The following is a 19,498-nucleotide window of genomic DNA, read 5'->3' as shown; positions in this document are numbered from 1 at the left end:
AACAGTGAGGTTGAATGTATTTTCACATACATCTTGGTCATTGATAATTTTTATTTTTGAGTCTATTTATGTCCTTGGCCTAGGCTTTATGTATGAACTGTTAGTATTATTTTGCTTAAAAAAATTTTTCTTTTTATTTATTTCGCTGCACCGGGTCTTACTTGCAGCACTCTGAATCTTTGATTTTCGTTGGTGGCATGGGGGATCTTTAATTGCAGCATATGAACTGTTAGTTTCAGCATGCGAGGCTTTTGTTGTGGCTTCTGAACTCCCAGTTGGTGCATGTGGGATCTAGTTCCCTGACCGGGTATTGAACACAGGCCCCTGCATTGGGAACATAGAGTCTTAGCCACTGGACCACCAGAGAAGTCCCTCATTTTGCTCTTTGATAGACTGTAGTTTTCTTTATGTAAAACTTATGTAGCTAAATCTAGAAATCTTTTCATTTGTGAATTATTTCTTCATTTGATGCTTTGAAAGTCCATCCCCAATTCTAGAATTGAGTGACTGTTCACTAAAATGTTTTTCCAGTTTTTTATGATTCATTTTTATGTTTATCTTTTTCTTCCATCTGAAACTTATTTTAGTAAAAGTTATGTGATGAGGCTATAACATTTGTCTTTTGAAAATAAAAAGTTTTCGAGAACCACTTAATAAATAACACAACATGAGTTCAAAATGCCAAATTTATAGTATAATAAATTTTATAGGGGCTGAAGTAGAGTGCCATTCTCAAACATCACTTTGATGTTTGAATGTCATTATACTGCATTATTTTTTTGTGAAATTGAAACAATATGTAGAATTTTCTACAGACAGCTGTGCATAGAGCTTCCCCTTCCCCCCTTAAAAAATAAAGTCTTGTCTTTCCACGTGGCTTAGTAGTTGTATGACTCAAAGTCCTTTTCTCACTGAGCATGCATGTAATCTGTCCTCTGGTTAGCAGCTGTGGTTTCTCCTTGCAGCATCTGTTTTTTTTTGTACCCTTGTTTCTCAAAGTGCCTGTGCTCAAAAGGAGTCTTCCATTATTGGTTGCTGCAGGTCACTGAGGTCTGCTTGTTATTGTTTCTCATAACTGTATTTTTATTCACTTTTTTGAATATCTACATCACTTTTTTCTCTCCACTGTACTTATGGTTAATACTTTAACTCATCATGAAGTAGTTTAGAAATTCTTGAGCTGTGCATCTTATTCAATAAGGCTTTAGTGCTATAGCAGAGAAGGCAATGGCACCCCACTCCAGTACTCTTACCTGGAAAATCCCATGGACGGAGGAGCCTGGTAGGCTGCAGCCCATGGGGTCACTAAGAGTCAGACATGACTTGAGCGACTTCACTTTCCCTTTTCACTTTCGTGCCTTGGAGAAGGAAATGGCAACCCACTCCAGTGTGCTTGCCTGGAGAATCCCAGGGACGGGGGAGTCTGGTGGGCTGCTGTCTATGGGGTCACACAGAGTCGGACACGACTGAAGCGACTTAGCAGCAGCAGGAGCTATAGACTGATTTTTCATTATCTTGTTCTGAATGACAGCACAATACCCTTTTAGGGAATACTGAATCGAGAAATCACCTGTCTTTGCTGAGGCCGTCTGTTGAAAGCAGATGCCAGAGCCATGGGGTTGTCATTTCCCATCAGCTTCCAATATCAGAGTCTAATACTTCAAAGATATTCTCCATTCTTTTATCGACAAACAGCTGTGGTACCTCCTGTTTTCTTGTTGCTTTTGTTTCTACTCCTAACATTTCTTTTAGATGAGAAAATAGATAAGGAAGAATTAGTATTTTAGAGCATATTAATCAGATTTTATGTACACCAATTACTGAAAAGCACAGAAAATTTATTTTTTTTTTCATTTTCATGTTGGGAAATAAATATTTAAGTTAGTTGATTTTACGCACTTTCCTAAAGACATAATTCTAGCATATATTTTTCATGTAAATAAGAACTGAATATAATAGTTTTCAGCATTTTATTTTGTACCTTTATGAACATTATACATCATTGGCTGCAAATTGATAATTTTCCTTTTGTTTCTTTTACTTATTTGCTCTAGGGATTTAAGAATGTTTACTCATTACCAGTAACTCTGAGGTAGTCAGGAGCAGTAATTAAGTGATTTGGACAATCTTTTATAGGTAATCACGAGTAGAATTAGAATATAGTTCAGATACAGTCTAGTGTTCATCTACTAAATAACAGTTATACCTCATTTTTCAGTCTATAGGACTTCTGTATACTGTGAGATAAACCCTAAGGATGATGAAGTATTGGTCCCATCACAACATGTTTGTACAAATCACAATTTTAGTCAAACTAAGTGGGGGCAATTTTTTGTTTGTTTGTTTGTTTGCATAGTTCCTTTCACCAAAGTGTTATAATCTGAGCTGATAATATTTGGTGCTAGGAGGGAACAATAATTAGAATTTCTTAGAGGTGATATCTGATTGGCTTTTAACCTACCCTAACGTGTAGTACCTGATTCGGTCCTTATGGAATTTTGAATGAGTGACACAGGTTATGATTCAAGTTAGGACGCTGCCTGGGAAATAAAAATGAGACTTGGAAGGCTAGAATGAGGATTTGCCTGACTCTGTCTCAGACTCTGACTGCAGAACTATAGAGAATTTGGTGCTTATGATATTTATTGTACCTTGTATATTTTCTGTGGTGAGGCTGCAACTTCTAATCTCTGGTCAATAAGGAATGTACATGGTAGAGTTGGGAGATAATATTCAATGGGTCTTATGTTTTTACACATCTTGGCAGTGAAGCACTAACAGCCCTTTGTTCAGGACCATCTTTTGGAAGAAAGATAATTTCTGTCTCGAGAGCAAAGGACAGTTATGCTTATTATCAAGAAAAATAATGTTTCCTTTTGAACACAGTGCAGGCATATGTACTGTCTATTATAAAAGATTTGAGTTCCCTTAATTCGGAGTTCCTCTTCTGTAATGTGGTGTGTTGTATGTGCAGGTATCCATTTATACCCATATATGTTGCCCCTGTGAGATTTGGGGAGCAAGAGGAACTGCTACAGATATGCTGGTCATGCCACTTGCTGTGCTGTGAGTAATTAAGTCCTTTGACTCACACAGGGGTTTCATGCCTTCTGCCAGCACCCATTAAACTGTGTTAGGCTAGCTTTTTGGCTGACAAGTAGGTTGAAGTCTCAGATCCTTTAGAGTTCTTGACAAGTACTCAACAGAATGGTTTTGCCTATAAGATGTTACAAACCTTTTGAAGAAACTTGTTTAATTTTCTTTAATCCTTGTTAATTGAGTTGGTTAAAATATTGAAAAATTAATAAGGGTCCTTTCTTTTAGGGAGCTAAGAAAGCTGTGTGTTGGCTCAGACTAAGCAGTTCTGAAATGCTAAAGTGGGAACAGCTGAAAGTTTTATAATGTTCATTATTTTCTTAACTAAAAATTGGGACTTGAAATAAGATTTTTGTTCTGCTTCCTATTGCAAGAAGAAACCTAGGATATGAATGTAGTTAGGAGATTTAGAATTTCTTTGACTCTACTTTGGGGTTCCAATGGAACAGAATATTTGAAATCTGGGACAGGAAGTCACAATGCATAATGTATTGGAGGAATGGACGAGCACACATAGAACATGGACTTTGAAGTCACATTTGAGTTGGGAACCTCTGTGCTGTCAATTATTACTAGTTGTTTTTTAACATTAGGCATGCCATTCAATATGTCTTTGATTCATGTGTATAATGAGGGTTAGTGGCTACCTCATGAGGTTGTTTTGAAGATTAGAAATAATTGTGCAAAGCCTATAGCCTTCAGATCTAGCATATATGGAAGGTGCGTGTTTGTGTTCATGTGCACAAGTGTGTGTATGAGGTATTTGCTTTAGTTCCACTTAGGTTATTGTTGATGTGAATTTACAATTCTGATTTCAAATTATTTCTCTACTTAACTGTCATATTTCTTTAAGCAGAAAATTCTCTATCTCTGTTGATGATGAGCCTGTGTTCTAACAACACCCATCATTTGTTAGACATTTTTCCATAGGTGAAAATGTGACAGTTTTTCAAAGATGATCTAGGGTTTTTTTTTTTTTTTAAATAAGAGGAACTATAGCAGTCTGTGCTATTAAATATCACCCAGAGAAGACTCGTGTATCTTAGTTCATTTTAACAATTTGTGACAAAAGTCACACAGCCTTTTGTACAGTGAATAAGACAAAACTGAAATTAGTATAGTATAATAGTATACTTTCTGAAAATAATTTTCTATACCTTGGCAGAAATGATAGCCAATGGGCCAAGAATTGTACTCTGTGACAGATGGCCCCATCTGTGGCTCTTGTGGCTGCAGCTTGGGAGGCAGCAAACAGATTTCCATTCCATCTGACTCCTTTTCTCCCTTCTCTAGCTTTTTTGACCTCTGAAACTTGAGTGATACAGAACATAATTTAGATCAGGTCAGGTTATTTAAAATGATCTATTAATGTCTCTAACAGACTCCAAGCAGTTTTACAAGGAGCAGTTTGAAGGAAGGCTGGAAAGAGTACACAGTCTGTCTACTGTTGAGTTATTGCCAATACTGTTTGATATGATTTATAATAAAAACTAACATGAAACCTAGTTCACTGGTGATACAAGTTTTTATCCTCAAGGATACTAATTAATTGAGTTATCCCCTTACTACTTAAGAAAAAAAAAAGTACAGCTATTTAATTAAAAATATTTTTGCAGGCATTTTCTCATTAATTCTGATAAACAATTTTTGAGAAATGTGTTTGCTTCCTGTGGCTGCTGTAACAAATGACCCATAAACTTGGTGGTTTGGAGAAACAACAGAAATTTACTCTCTTATAGTTCTTGAGACCAGAAGTCCAAAATAAGTCTTTTGAAGCTAAAATCAAGGTTTCAGCAGGGCTACAAACCCTCTGGAGACTCGAGAGAATCCAGTCCTCACCTCTTCCAGTGTCTGGTAACTGCGGTCATTACATGACCTCATCACTCCAGTGTCTGCCTCCATCTTCATATGGCCTTTTCCTCAATGTGTCTCTCGTTTCCCTCTGTCGTCCTCCTATACAGATATGTGCGATGGCATTTAGCACCCATCTGGATGATGCAGGATAATCTCCATTGCAAGACACTTAATTATATCTGCCAAAAAATTTTACCATATAAGCTAATATTGACAGGTTCCAGGAATTATTAGGACCTGATATCTTTGAGGGCCACCATTCAGCTCACTACAGGAAGATAAAGAGCAGACTTTAATTTCTTTTCTTGTGTGTGTGTGGGAAAGGTGAAACATTTTTATAATTGTCTTTTCCCAAGTCTTACTTGTCTCCTAAGAAGGTAGACTTTAAAGCTGTTGTGAAATGAATCTCACCATCAGGAAGAAATTAAAAGTTTGTTTTCCATCTTTAGATGGAACCATATTAAATAAAATACAAATTTTGCATGTATTTCTTGAGTATAATATGTTCTTTTTTTTCACTTATTTTTATTAGTTGGAGGCTAATTACTTTACAATATTGTAGTGGTTTTTGTCATACATTGACATGAATCAGCCATGGATTTACATGTATTCCCCATCCTGATCCCCCCTCCCACTTCCCTCTCCACCCGATTCCTCTGGGTCTTCCCAGTGCAACAGGCCCGAGCCCTTGTCTCATGCATCCAGCCTGGGCTGGTGATCTGTTTCACCCTAGATAATATACATGTTTCGATGTTCTTTCTAAACATCCCACCCTCGCCTTCTCCCACAGAGTCCAAAATTCTGTTCTGTTCTTTCTTTATATTATTCTAGTTGCCTTAGTGCATGTGTTCATTAAATGATTTTAATGTCATAAAATCTTATTTAATTGTATATCACAAGATAAAAAAATTAAATCAGAGGTTAAATTTTATCCATTATATCTATGTAAAAGTTAATTTTTATTTTTTTGAAGGAAAATACGAGATGCTGTTAGTGTGAGATAGATCAAGAAATTAAAATACAGATTGTTTTGTGTTATTGGCTACCTTTGCCTCTATGGTTGCATTTTTCTTTTGGCACTGGTATTCTGTTTACCCCATTCTTAGAAAAGATGTTTATACAGATTTAAAATATTGGAAAAGCCTAAATCAACTATACTGTAATTAACAAGTAAACAAATAAATAATGCAATGAGCCCCCTAAAATAAAACAAAATGAAAAAGAAAAAAATCTGAAAAAGCCTAGAACAAGATTTTCTTAAGAGGCTTGAGTATTAATTTTGACTTTATTATGCTTTATTTGCTTTACTCAATTATACCTGAAAAATAATTGTAATTTTAAGTGGTGTTTACTAAATAAATGTATTAGCTCATTCAGAAAATAGTTTATGAATGAAAATTTATTTAAATTTCCTAAGGGAACTCATAATATTACTTTGTAATTTAACTGAGTCTTGTTTTTGGAGGGGAAGGAAGATAAAGCATCACACAATCATGAATATATAAATTATTAAAATAATACTTTGATATTATTTAAATTATTAAAATCATTGGTTATTAATACTGATATTTTTGCTTTTTCTCCAATTGCTTCTTTGAATGTTCTCTTTTTTATGGTTCTTGTATTTTCTCTTGACTATTATTTTTAGTCTCCTCTGCTTGCTCTGTTTTTTCTCTGCTTACCTATAAACGTTTGTCTTCTGGATGGCCCAGTCTTGAATTTCCTTTTGACTTAGTACTCTGATTTTAGGTGATGTCTTCCATTTCTATGATTTTATAGTACTAACCATATTCCCACAACTTTCAGTTTTATGTATCCATCCAGGACCTCACGTATGAGATCCAGAATGATCTGATTAACTGGCCATTTCACAATCCCTTATTGGTTATCTTTCAGATATCTCAGTTTGTACAAATGTAAAATTGAACCCTTGATTCTATCCTCTTCTTCGAAAAGCAAAACAAAGCTGTATAGCAAAAATAAGAATAAAAATCCTGTTCCACCTCTCACTTTTCTGTTAAGTAGCATCATTTAGTTGCCTAAGCCAGACTTCTCAATTCCATTCTTTTAAAAAAAATGTTTTTTAATTGAAGAATAATTGCTTTACAGAATTTTGTTGTTTTCTGTCAAACCTCAACATGAATCAGCCATAGGTAAACATATGTCCCCTCCCTCTTGAACCTCCCTCCCATCTCCCTCCCTTTCCCACCCTTCTAGGTTAATACAGAGCCCCTGTTTGAATTTCCTGAGACATACAGCATGGTAATGTAAGTACTCTCTCCATATATCTTATCCTCTCCTCCCCTCTCCCCGTGTCCATAAGTCTGTTCTCTATGTCTGTTTCTCTATTGCTGCCCCGCAAATGAGTTCTTCAGTACCATCTTTCTAGATTCTGTTTGTATGCATTAGTATACGATATTTATCTTTCTCTTTCTGACTTACTTCACTCTGTATAACAGATCTACCTATTTTGAAAAATACTCCTTTTTATTGTGGTGAATGCATATCATGAGATCTATCCTTTTAAGGTAGATAGGTTCATCTACCTCATTAGAACTGACTCAAATGTGTTCCTTTTTATGGCTGAGTAATATTCCATTGTGTATATGTACCACAACTTCTTTATCCATTCATCTGTCGATGGACATCTAGGTTGCTTCCATGTTCTAGCTATTGTAAATATTATAAATAGTGCTACAATGAACATTGGGGTACATGTGTCGATTTCAATTTGATTTCCTCAGGGTATATGCCTAGGAGTGAGATTGCTGGGTCATATGGTGGTTTTATTCCTAGTTTTTTAAGGAGTCTCCATACCATCTTCCATAGTGGCTCTATCAATTTGCATTCCCACCAACAGTGCAAGAGGATTCTCTTTTCTCCACACCCTCTCCAGCATTTATTGCTTGTAAACTTTTTGATGATGGCTATTCTGACTGGCGTGAGGTGATACTTCATTGTAGTTTTGATTTGCATTTCTCTAATGATGAGCGATATTGAGCATCTTTTCAAGTGTTTGTTAGCCATCTGTATGTCTTCTTTGGAGAAAGATCTGTTTAGGTCTTTTTCCCACTTTTTGACTGGGTGGTTTGTTTTTCTGGTATTGAGTTGTATGAGCTGCTTGTATATTTTAGAAATTAATTCTTTGTCAGTTGTTTCATTTGCTGTTATTTTCTCCCATTCTGAGGATTGTCTTTTCATCTTTCTTATAGTTTTCAAAAGCTTTTAAATTTAATCAGATACTACTTGTTTACTTTTGTTGTTATTTACATTCTCTAGGAGGTGGGTCTTAGAGGATCTTGCTTTGATTTATGCATCAAGTGTTCTGCCTATGTTTTCCTCTAAGAATTTTATAGTTTCTGGTCTTACATTTAGGTCTTTAATCCATTTTGAGTTTATCTTTGTGTATGATGTTAGTTAGTGTTCTAATTTCATTCTTTTGCATGTAGCTGCCCAGTTTTCCCAGCACCACTTAATGAAGAGGCTATCTTTGCCCCATTGTATATTTTTGCCTTCTCTGTGAAAAATAAGGTACCCATAGGTGTGGTGGGTTTATTTCTGGGCTTTCTATCTTACTCCATTGGTCTATATTTCTGTTTTTGTGCTAGTACCATACTGTCATGATGACTATAGCTTTGTAGTATAGTCTGAAGTCAGGAAGGTTGATTCCTCCAACTCCATTCTTCCTTTTCAAGACTGCTTTGATGGTAACGATAACCCTATATGCAAGACAGAAAAAGAGACACAGATGTATAGAACAGACTTTTGGATTCTGTGGGAGAAGGCGAGGGTGGGATGATCTGAGAGAATAGCATTAAAACTTGTATATTATCAATTGTGAAACAGATCACCAGTCCAGGTTTGCTGCATGAGACAAGTGCTCAGGGCTGGTGCACTAGGATGACCCAGAGGGATGGGATGGGGACGGAGGTGGGAGGGGGGTTCAGGATGGGGAACACATGTAAATCCATGGCTGATTCATATCAATGTATGGCAAAAACCACTACAATATTGTAAAATAATTAGCCTCCAACTAATATAAATAAATGAAAAGAAAAAGACTGCTTTGACTATTCAGGGTTTTTTGTGTTTCCATACGAATTGTGAAATTTTTTGTTCTAGTTCTTGATAATTTGATAGGGATCACATTGAATCTTTAGATTGCATTTGGTAGTTATAGTCATTTTCACAATGTTAATTCTTCCTACCCAGGAACATGGAATATCTCTCCATCTGTTTATGTCATCTTTGATTTCTTTCATTAGTGTTTTATAATTTTTTGTATGCAGTTCTTTTGTCTCCTTAGGTAGGTTTATTCCTAGGTATTTTATTAGTTTTGTTGCAGTGGTGAATGGGATTGATTCCTTAATTTCTCTTTCTGAATTTTCATTATTAGTATATAGAAATGCAAGTGATTTCTGTGTATTTATTTTGTATCCTGTGACTTTGCTAAATTCACTGATTAGCTCTAGTAATTTCCTGATAGTTTCTTTAGGGTTTTCTATGTATCGTATCATGTCATCTGTGAACAGTGAGAACTTTATTTCTTTTCTGATCTGGATTCCTTTTATTTCTTTTTCTTCTCTGATTGCTGTAGCTAGGACATCCAAAATTATGTAGAATGATAGTGTTGAGAGTAGACACCCTTGTCTTGTTCCTGATCTTAGGGGGAATGCTTTCTGGAGAATGTTTGCTTTTGGCTTATATATGGCCTTTACTATGTTGAGGTAGGTTCCTTCTGTGCCCATTTTTTTTAAGAGTTTTAATTATAAGTGGGTGCTGGATTTTGTCAAAGGCTTTTTCTGCATCTATTGAGGTTATCATATGGTTTTTATCTTTCAATTTGTTAATTTGGTGTATCACATTGAATGATTTGCATATATCGAAGAATCCTTGCAACCCTGGGATAAACCCAACTTGATCATGGTGTAGCTTTTTAATGGTGAACTTTTTAATGTGTTGTTGAATTCCATTTGCTAGAATTTTGTTGAGGATTTTTGAACCTATGTTCATTAGTGATATTGGCCTGTAGATTTCTTTTTTTGTGCTGTCTTTGTCTGGTTTTGCAATCAGGGTGATCGTGGCTTTGTAGAATTAGTTTAGAAGTGTTCCTTCCTCTGCAATTTTTTGAAAGAGTTTTAGAAGGATAGGCATTAGCTCTTCTCTAAATGTCTGATAGAATTCACCTGTGAAGCCATTTGGTCCTGGGCTTTTGTTCTTTTGGGAGATTTTTGATCACAGTTTTGATTTCAGTGCTTGTAGTTGGGTTGTTCATAATTTCTGTTTCTTGCTGGTTCAGTCTAGGAAGATTGAACTTTTCTAAGAATCTGTCTATTTCTTCCAGGTTATCCATTTTTTTGCCATATAGTTGTTCATGATAGTCTCTTATAATCCTTTGTATTTCTGCATTGTCTGTTGTAACCTCTCCTTTTTCATTTCTAATTTTGCTGATTTGATTCTTCTCTCTTTTTTTCTTGATGAGTCTGACTAAAGGTTTGTCAATTTTGTCTATCTTCTCAAAGAAACAGCTTTTAGTTTTATTAATCTTCACTACTTAATAATTAGTAAATCTTTACTAATTAATAATCTTTACTAATTTTTCCTTTATTTCTTTTTCATTTATTTCTGCTCAGATATTTATGATTTCTTTGCTTCTGCTAATCTTAGGGGTTTTTTTCTGTTCAATGTTTTTCTTGTTTTTTGAGGTAGGGTTGTATTTCTACAAACTCCCCTCTTAGAACTGCTTTTGCTGCATACCATAGGTTTTGAGCTGTCTTCATTGCCATTTGTTTCCAGGATATTTTTCATTTCCCTTTTGATTTCCTCAGTAACCTGTTTGTTATTTAGAAATGTATTATTTAATCTCCATGCATTTGTGTTTTACAGTTTTCTTCCCTGTAATTGATATCTAGTCTCATAGCATTGTGGTTGGAAAAGATGCTTCATACGATTTCAGTTTTCTTAAATTTACTGAGGTTTGATTTGTGACCCAAGATGTAGTCTATCCTGGAGAGTGTTCCATGTGCACTTGAGAAGAAGGTGCATTTGGATGGAATGTCCTGAAGATATCAGTGAAATCCATCTCATCTAATGTATCATTTAAAATGTGTTTCCTTATTAATTTTCTGTTTTGGTGAACTGTCCATTGGTAAGTGGGGTGTTAAAGTCTCCTACTACTATTGTGTTACTGTCAGTTTCTCCTTTTATGTCTGTTAGTGTTTGCCTTGTGTATTGAGGTACTCCTATGTTGGGTGCATAGATATTCACAATTGTTATGTCTTTCTCTTGGATTGATCCCTTGATCATTATGTAGCGTCCTTCCTTATCTCTTGTAGTATTCTTTATTTTGAGGTCTACTTTTTCTGATATGAGGATAACTACTCCAGCTTTCTTTTGCTTTCCATTTGCATGGAATATATTTTTCCATCCTCTCACTTTCAGTCTATATGTGTCTTTAGGTCTGAAGTGGGTTTCTTGTAGACAGCATGTATATGGGTCCTGTTTTTGTATCCATTTAACCAATCTGTGTCTTTTGGTTGGAGCATTTAATCCATTTACATTTAATTATTGATATGTATGTTCCTATTTCTGTTTTCTTAATTGTTTGGAGTTTGTTTTTGTAGATCTTTTCTTGGATTTCCTGACTACGTAAGTCCGTTTATCATTTGTTGTAAAGTTGATTTGGTGGTACTGAATTCTCTTAACTTTTGCTTATCTGAAAAGCTTTTTAATTTTTCTATCAATTTTGCATGAGATCCTTGCCGGGTAGAGTAATCTTGGTTGTAGATTTTTCCCTTTCAGTACTTTGACTATATCCATTCCCTTGACTTTAGCCATTCCCTTCTGGGCTGCCCATCTTTCTTTAGAAAGATCAGTTTAACCTGTTCAAAAAATTTGTCATACCCTTTCTTTTTCTCTTTTTTTTTTTACGGGACCCCAGTAATTCAAATGTTGGTATGTTTAATATTGTCCCAGTGGTCTCTGAGCCTGTCTTCAGTTCTTTTCTTTCTTTTTACTGTATTCTGCTCTTTAGCAGTTATTTCCACCATTTTATCTTCCAGCTCACTGATCTTTTCTTCTGCTTCAGATATTCTGCTATTGATTCCTGCTAGAGTAATTTTAGTTTCAATAATTATGTTTGTCTCAGTACGTTTACTCTTTAATTCTTCTAGGTCTTTGTTAATTGATTCTTGCATTTTCTTCATTCTGTTTTCTAGGTTTTTGATCGTCTTTACTATCATTATTCTGAATTATTTTTCAGATAGTTTGCTTATTTCTTCTTCATTTATTTGGACTTTTGTGTTTCTAGTTTGTTCCTTCATTTGTTTGGTATTTCTCTGCCTTTTCATTATTTTTTAAAAAACTTACTGTGTTTGAGGTCTCCTTTCCCAGCCTTCGGTTGAAATCTTTCTTCTTTTGGGTTTCTGCCTGTCTAAGGTTTGTCCAGTGGTTTGTGTAGGCTTCGTGTAGCATGAGATTTGTGCTGAGTTTATTAATTTTTTTGATGGGCAGGACTGAGTGAGGTGATAATCCTGTCTGCTGATGATTGGGTTTGTATTTTTGTCTTGTTTGTTATTTGGATGAATAGTAGCACAGGATGCTACTGGTAGTTGGGTGATATTGGGTCTTGTATTCAAGTGGTTTCCTTTGTGGGAGTTCTCACTATTTGATATTCCCTTGGGTTAGGAGTTCTCTGGTAGTCTAGGGTCTTGGAATCAGTTCTTCCACTCTGAAGGCTCAGGGCTTGATCTCTGGCCAAGAACAGAGATTCCACAGGTGGTTTGTTATGGCATTAAGTGAGAGTAAAACAAATACCCAAAAATGAGAAACCCAAGATGATCCCCAGACAAATGGCAGTTACAAAATCATGCAAATAATAATTAAAATAGTGGAATTTGCACATATACACATAAGCAAAATCAAAATAGTCCAACAAAAATAAGGTACAATAGTTTGACCCCACAAACAATGGAAACCAAAAATGATATCCACCCGTTAAGAACAAAACTAACTGAAACACAAACTGGAAAACAAAACTAAAGCAAGGTGCCAACTGGGGAATAAAGCAATGAAAGCAAAACTAACAAATATGGTGAGAAAAAAGAAAGAAAAGAAAGAAAGAGTAGATATGCAAAGTTAAACAGAGATAGATAAAGAATATTTATATATATATATATTTATTATATATATATATATATATATATATATAATTAACTGCAAAGGGAATGGAACAGTAGAAAAAGCAAAGGAATAAATGTAGAAAAAAACAATAGGTTTAAGAAATTTAAAAATTAAAATTAAAGAAAAGAGAAAAGAAGAAAGAAAACTCCACAGAGCTGCAAAAGGCCAACGTAGAGGTAGAGGTTTATAACAGGAATAAAAAGTGTGATTGAAAAAAAAAAACTCAAAAGCTTAATTATATTTCATAGTGCTAATAAAATCAACAACTACAACAGAGGGGGGAAAAAAGGAAAGAAAAAAAAATCCAAAGAAACTACAGAACAAGTCAAAATATAAGAAGAATAAATGTTTTTCTTGAGTTACTGCTGTCAGGGTTCTTTCCCTTGCTGGGAGTCACAGTCCACCTCGCCTACCTAGGATGCACTCCAGCACTGTTTTGGTCTCCAGATCTGCAGTGGGGGCAGCTCAGACTCAAATCTGGTCCTACTCCTGTGTGTTCTTGCCTCCAATGTCCACAGCTATCAGAACTAGTGGATTTTCTCTTGTGGAAATTCTCAATGTCCTTTGATATATTCCATAGACACAGGCTGCCTAGTTGATCATGTGGATTTAATCTGCAACTTGTAAAGCTGGTGGGAAGGTTTTGGGTCTTCTTCCTTAGCCACAGTGCCTCTGGGTTTCAATTGTGGTTTTACTTCTACCTGTGTATGTGGGTTGTCCACTGGGGTTTGCTCCTGAGGCTGTCCTGGAAGACTTGTGTCTGCCCCAGTGAGGGTTAAGCATGAAGGTGGCACAGCTGCTTGGGTTGCAGGGACCCTGGCTGTGCCAAGTGTGCAGGGACACAGACTGCCTTAGCCACAGGACTTATGGCCCTATCAGAGTCTTTTTTTCAAGCCTCTGGTAGCTGGTGATCAGAAGGCCTCTTTGGCTAGTCTTTCTCCATAGCTCCACCTGTTCAGGCACTTAGAGGGCTCCCTTGTCTGGAGTCCTTCTCTGTTGTTGGGTGCATCAGGCGCTTGATGGGCCAGGCTTTCTATTGTTCAGTTGCGGGTGCTGGCCTATGGGGAGAGAGAGGCTGTGGTGCAGTATCACCTTGCTTCCATGGCTGCCTGGCTTTCCTCCACAGGCATTTCCTACCACAGTCTCCTCCCTCAGGTCCCCTTGGTCCATCTCTCTGTAGTCAACAGCAGCCCTCACCCTGGGATTGCTCTACAATCCCTATTCCCAGCTCCCAGCTGCTGCGCCTTCTAGGGGACCTGCGTCCCTTTCCGGGGTACATATGGCTGCGGCAAGGACTGTCTGATTCTCATTCCATTTAGGCTACCACAGATCAGCTGCTTCACACTCAGCCTTAAATGTTTCTCCTGTGACCCAGACAGTTGCCTTGATATGAGAATTGGACCCCCGTTTCAGTTCCCCCACCCACCGAGGGCAGGTCCAGTCCTACTAACACTCCTGTTTTTCCTCCTAGTTCCTTCATCCTACTGAGTTTTGATTGGTTCTGTATATTCTTTTCTGGTGGTCAGGTACTCCTCTCAGCTCTCAGCTGGTGTTCTGCAAGCCCTTCTATCCTACTTCTCTGCCATCTAGTTCTCCTCCCAGTCTTTTCTGGGTTCCATTCTTGATTACCGTCTCTTATTTATCCCACATAGACAATTATTTGCCCAATTCCTATAAGTACTAATATCAAAATACATTTCAAATTCTATTTTTTATCCTTATTCTTGCCATCTCCATGCAAGCTACCATCATCTAACTCTAGGGCCACTGTATTATTTATGAGTACTTACTAAATATTATACAGAAAAACAAACTGGACAGAATTTGTTTTTAGGATTTCAAATTAACTGTAAGCAGTAATTTTCAACTCCTCGAATTCTGAAGTTACAAGGATAAGAGGTAAAAGTCAAATGTAAAAGAAATATTCTAAACTAAAAAAAAGAAGTCTTAATTTTTCCCCCTCAATAGAACTGCATGATGCCTGGGTATCTAGAGGAGGTGAGCCAGTAAATTGAAAACTTCCATTTGAGGTTCAGATTTTGATTTCTAATAATTCTATCAGTCCTTTTATTTAGTTATTCAGAGTCTTTTGGTGAGAAGAAAAAGAATCCAAATTAACTTTTATATAATCATAACTAATATTTTCTTTAGCCAGTTACAGAATTTTATATTAGGCAAATGAGTATGTGCATGTATACACACATGCATAAAACATACATGTATATTGATATTCTTAATAGCAAATTATTTTACTGCTAAATAAATAGGTCTCATCCCTCAGAGTGAGGAATTTTAGTGTTGGTAGGAAGCTGTTCTTATCTGGGCAGACCAGATGCTAAATGAGGTACAGTGGTCTAAGATACACCATAGATGTTCTTCTTTTAACTTTTTATTTTATATTGGAGTATAGCTAGTTAACCGGAGAAGGCAATGGCACCCCACTCCAATACTCTTGCCTGGAAAATCCCATGGATGGAGGAGCCTGGTAAGCTGCGGTCCATGGGGTTGCTAAGAGTCGGACACGACTGAGCAACTTCACTTTCACTTTTCACTTTCACACATTGGAGAAGGAAATGGCAACCCACTCCAGTGTGCTTGCCTGGAGAATCCGAGGGATGGGGGAGCCTGGTGAGCTGCCATCTATGGGATCACACAGAGTCGGACACGACTGAAGTGACTTAGCAGCAGCATAGCTAGTTAACAATATTATGATAGTTTCAGGTGGACAGTAAAGGGACTCAGCTGTACATATACATGTATCCATTCTTCCCCAAACTCCCCTCATATCCAGGCTGCTACATAACATTGAGCAAGGTTCTCTGTGCTCTACAGTAGGTCCTTGTTGGTTAACCATTTTAAATATAGTAGTGGAGAAGGAAATGGCAACCCACTCCAGCACTCTTGCCTGGAAAATCCCATGGACGGAGGAGCCTGGTAGGCTACAGTCCATGGGGTCGCAAAGAGTCAGACATGACAGAGACTTCACTTTCACTTTTCACTCTCATGCATTGGAGAAGGAAATGGCAACCCACTCCAGTGTTCTTGCCTGGAGAATCCCAGGGACAGAGGAGCCTGGTGGGCTGCTGTCTTTGGGGTCGCACAGGGTCGGACACAACTGAAGCGACTTAGCTGCAGCAGCATCAGCATGTACATGTTGATTCCAAACTCCCTAACTGCATAGATGTTTTTCTTGATAAAAGTAAATGATAGTCTTATGTTTTTAACCAAATAAGTATAATGAAATAGTGATAGCAAAGTATGTGTGTGCATGCGTGCTAAGTTGCTTCAGTCATGTCTGACTCTTTGTGACCCTGTGGACTGTAGCCCTCCAGGCTCCTCTGTCCATGGGATTCTCCAGGCAAGAGCACTGGAGTGGGTTGCCATTTCCTTCTCCAGGGAATCATTCCCACCCAGGGTTCAAACTTGCATCTCTTAAGTGTCCTGCATTGCCACGTGGGTTCTTAACCACTAGCACCACCTGGGAAGCCCTTAGCAAAGTATATTCCTATGGTAAGATAGCTAATTTGATAATTGTTCAGGCAGAAATTCTCAACAGGGGTAGGAGGGTTTATATTCCATGGGATGTTTTTTGACTACCATGACTAGAGGGTGTTACCTGGCATCTAGTAGATAGATGTTAGGGATGCTGCTAAATATCCTACAATGCCCATGATAGCTCCATACAACAAGTAGCTATACAATGCAAAAAGTCAATAATACTTTGGTTGAGAAACTCTTTTAGGGTATTTTTTTTCCAACCTGCCACATGATATCCTAAGTATTTTTCAAAATTTCATTTAACAAAGTATCAATAGATGTATAATAGTTACAATAATTCTGTTTTTGTGTGTGTGTGCGTGTGAAAACTTAAGTGAATAGAATTATTTGTTTGTACTTGGAATAGTTTAGGAGAGGAAGGAATCAAGCGTAAATGCCAAGTTTCTGGCTTGAGCAGCTCATGAGGAGAATGTTGGTGACATTATCTAAAGTGAGAGAAACAGATACGTGGAAGATCTTCAGTTAAGATTTTGCACTTGCAGAATTTGAGGTACCTGAGAGATACGAAGGGGAAGTCCTAAAAATTAGCACATAAGTGTTCAAACATGTATTTAATTTGAAATTTTCAGTATATGAATAGTAACCCTAGTTTTGGATTAAATCATCTAATAGAGTATGTCTTAAAGAAAGAGTACCTTATATCAGAGTCCTTAGGAACAAAAACATTCACAGTATGGGTAGAGGAGAATCTAGCAAGAGACTTAGTAGCAGCCAGGGAGATAATAGGAAATGATCCAGAAGTGTAGTTTTCCAGGCCAAGGGAAGAGGAGTATTTCCAAATGGATGAATGGTGGTTGATATGGAGGCTATTAGTGACCTTGGTAGATATAAAAATGAATAGAAGCAAATTATAATTGGTTGAAAAGTCCATGGTAAGTATTAAATATAATTATGTTGTAAATTTATTTGTTTTGCTGAAAAGAAGGAAGAGGTGGATGGAGGGGGATGTGGGATCAGGGATGGTTTTATTAATGTTTTTAAATATCAGAGAGAATTCTTCATTGGTATTTTAAAAGATAATATTTAAAGATATTGAAGTATATCAAGTGCAGTTTGTTAATGAACAGACTTTCCATGAATATATTTCTCTATATTTTTTGCCTTAAGGCAAAAGGTCAAGGTCAGTATTTTGAATAGTTGGTTGGATTCTCAGTGATTCAGCAAGTGTGTAAATAGTTCTGTTAATTACCACAAACATAGGTGTATGTTTGACATGCGGACATTACTTTTATTTTTCAGATCTTTCAAGAAATCGTTTTACAGAAATTCCTTCCGAGGTCTGGTTATTTGCACCTCTTGAAACATTAAATTTATATCATAATTGCATCAAAATCATTCCTGAAGCCATTAAAAACCTGCAGATGTTAACATACCTTAACATTAGGTAAGAAAATAATTTTGGGGGAATAAATTTTGTTTTTTTAATACAGTTATAATTTGTTTTAGTTGCAAAGGAATGTAATTGGTTTGGCTATGTAACCTATGTCTCTACAGTATCTTATTTGTATTTTCAATATGTCCATATTACTTTATAGGTTTTTGGTCTTGTTCTTGAGAACAGTGCTTCTCAAACTTCAGTGCCCACAGGAATCAGATGCCGATTCTGATTTCATAGGCCAGCATTTCTAACTCTCTGGTAATGCCCATGCCTGCTGGTCCTTAGGTCACTTTGAGTACCATGGCTTTAGACCAGAAATATTTTGTTGAAATCATAGCACCACAACACAGGTTTATTTATTAGCATCCTCAATTAAAGTGGAACATTATAAATAAACAGTTCTTGAGTTATATTTTTCACTCTTGTGACTTCTTATTGCTACCTCAAGGATGGATAGATTGGGATGGGATTATTGGAAGGTTAGGCGTAGATAATAGTTGATGTTAATAATAAGTTCTTACCGTGTGCCAAGCAGTGTTAAAAATACTTTACCCGTATTACCTCATCTCATCTTCACAACATTTTCAGATAATGTGGTTATTATCCCTGCACTGCAGATGAGGAAACTGAAGCACAGAGGTTAACTATTTGCTCAAAATTACACATACTGCAACTGGTGGAGCCAAGATTCTAATCAAAGCAGCAGTATGGCTGTAGAACTCTGATTCTTAGTTTTATGCTGTCTTTATAATAGACTGAACATTAAATAAGTGTAATAAAAAAATTGCCCTACCAAATGAGTGACAGTGAATGGAAACTGGTATATTGTGACTTAATTTTAGAATCTTATTCTTATTTTTGTTTTATGTTTTGAATTATAAGGGAAAACTTCTTCCTTAATGAAGTTACTTGTCTAAATTCTCCAATAGGGAAGTAGTAAATAGAATTAACATATGTAAATGATAATGTTCCTTTCTATGTGATATTTATTATGTGTATCTCCCTCAGTGGTGTCACCTGGCAGTACATATTACTTTAACTGAAACCATTTTAACCTTAAAATGTGTGAGAGTAATTTCCTTCCATAGGTATTGGTCATTTGGGTTGCTCCTTTCTCTAACTGGGTACATAATCTCCTTGGCCTGGCTTGGGAAAGGTTTGAGGAAAGTGAGGTATTTTTAAATTTTTTGTCTTTATTATCATTTTATTTTGTTATTTTATGGAAAAAGCAATTTGTCAAAAATTGAATTGCATTTATACATTAATATTTATGGTACGTCTTAGAATAGTTTTACTAAAACTTTTTGTGATTCTTTCCCATTTTGATCTCTAAAAGTTGACTTGTAATTTTTGTTTACAGACACAAAATGTTTTAAACTCACTATATTAAAATAACACTTGTTCTAATGACTGGCTTTCTTTGGCTATCTC

The 19,498-nt window shown here is 36.3% G+C and overlaps 1 protein-coding gene across 2 annotated transcripts in view; it reads left to right on the top strand.

Moving 5' to 3' along the window:
• Window positions 1–19,498, top strand: part of LRCH2 (leucine rich repeats and calponin homology domain containing 2) — a 107,394-nt gene that overhangs the window by 15,026 nt on the left and 72,870 nt on the right. For both annotated transcript variants that reach the window (XM_061136380.1, XM_061136379.1), the window contains exon 2: window positions 17,929–18,073. In XM_061136380.1, the coding sequence (XP_060992363.1) occupies window positions 17,929–18,073 (145 nt within the window). The remainder of the gene's footprint in view (window positions 1–17,928; window positions 18,074–19,498) is intronic.

The sequence above is a fragment of the Dama dama genome, chromosome X (genome assembly GCF_033118175.1).
Source record: "Dama dama isolate Ldn47 chromosome X, ASM3311817v1, whole genome shotgun sequence".
Classification (NCBI taxonomy): Eukaryota; Metazoa; Chordata; class Mammalia; order Artiodactyla; family Cervidae; genus Dama; species Dama dama.
This window is presented reverse-complemented; position numbering and strand designations above follow the sequence as displayed.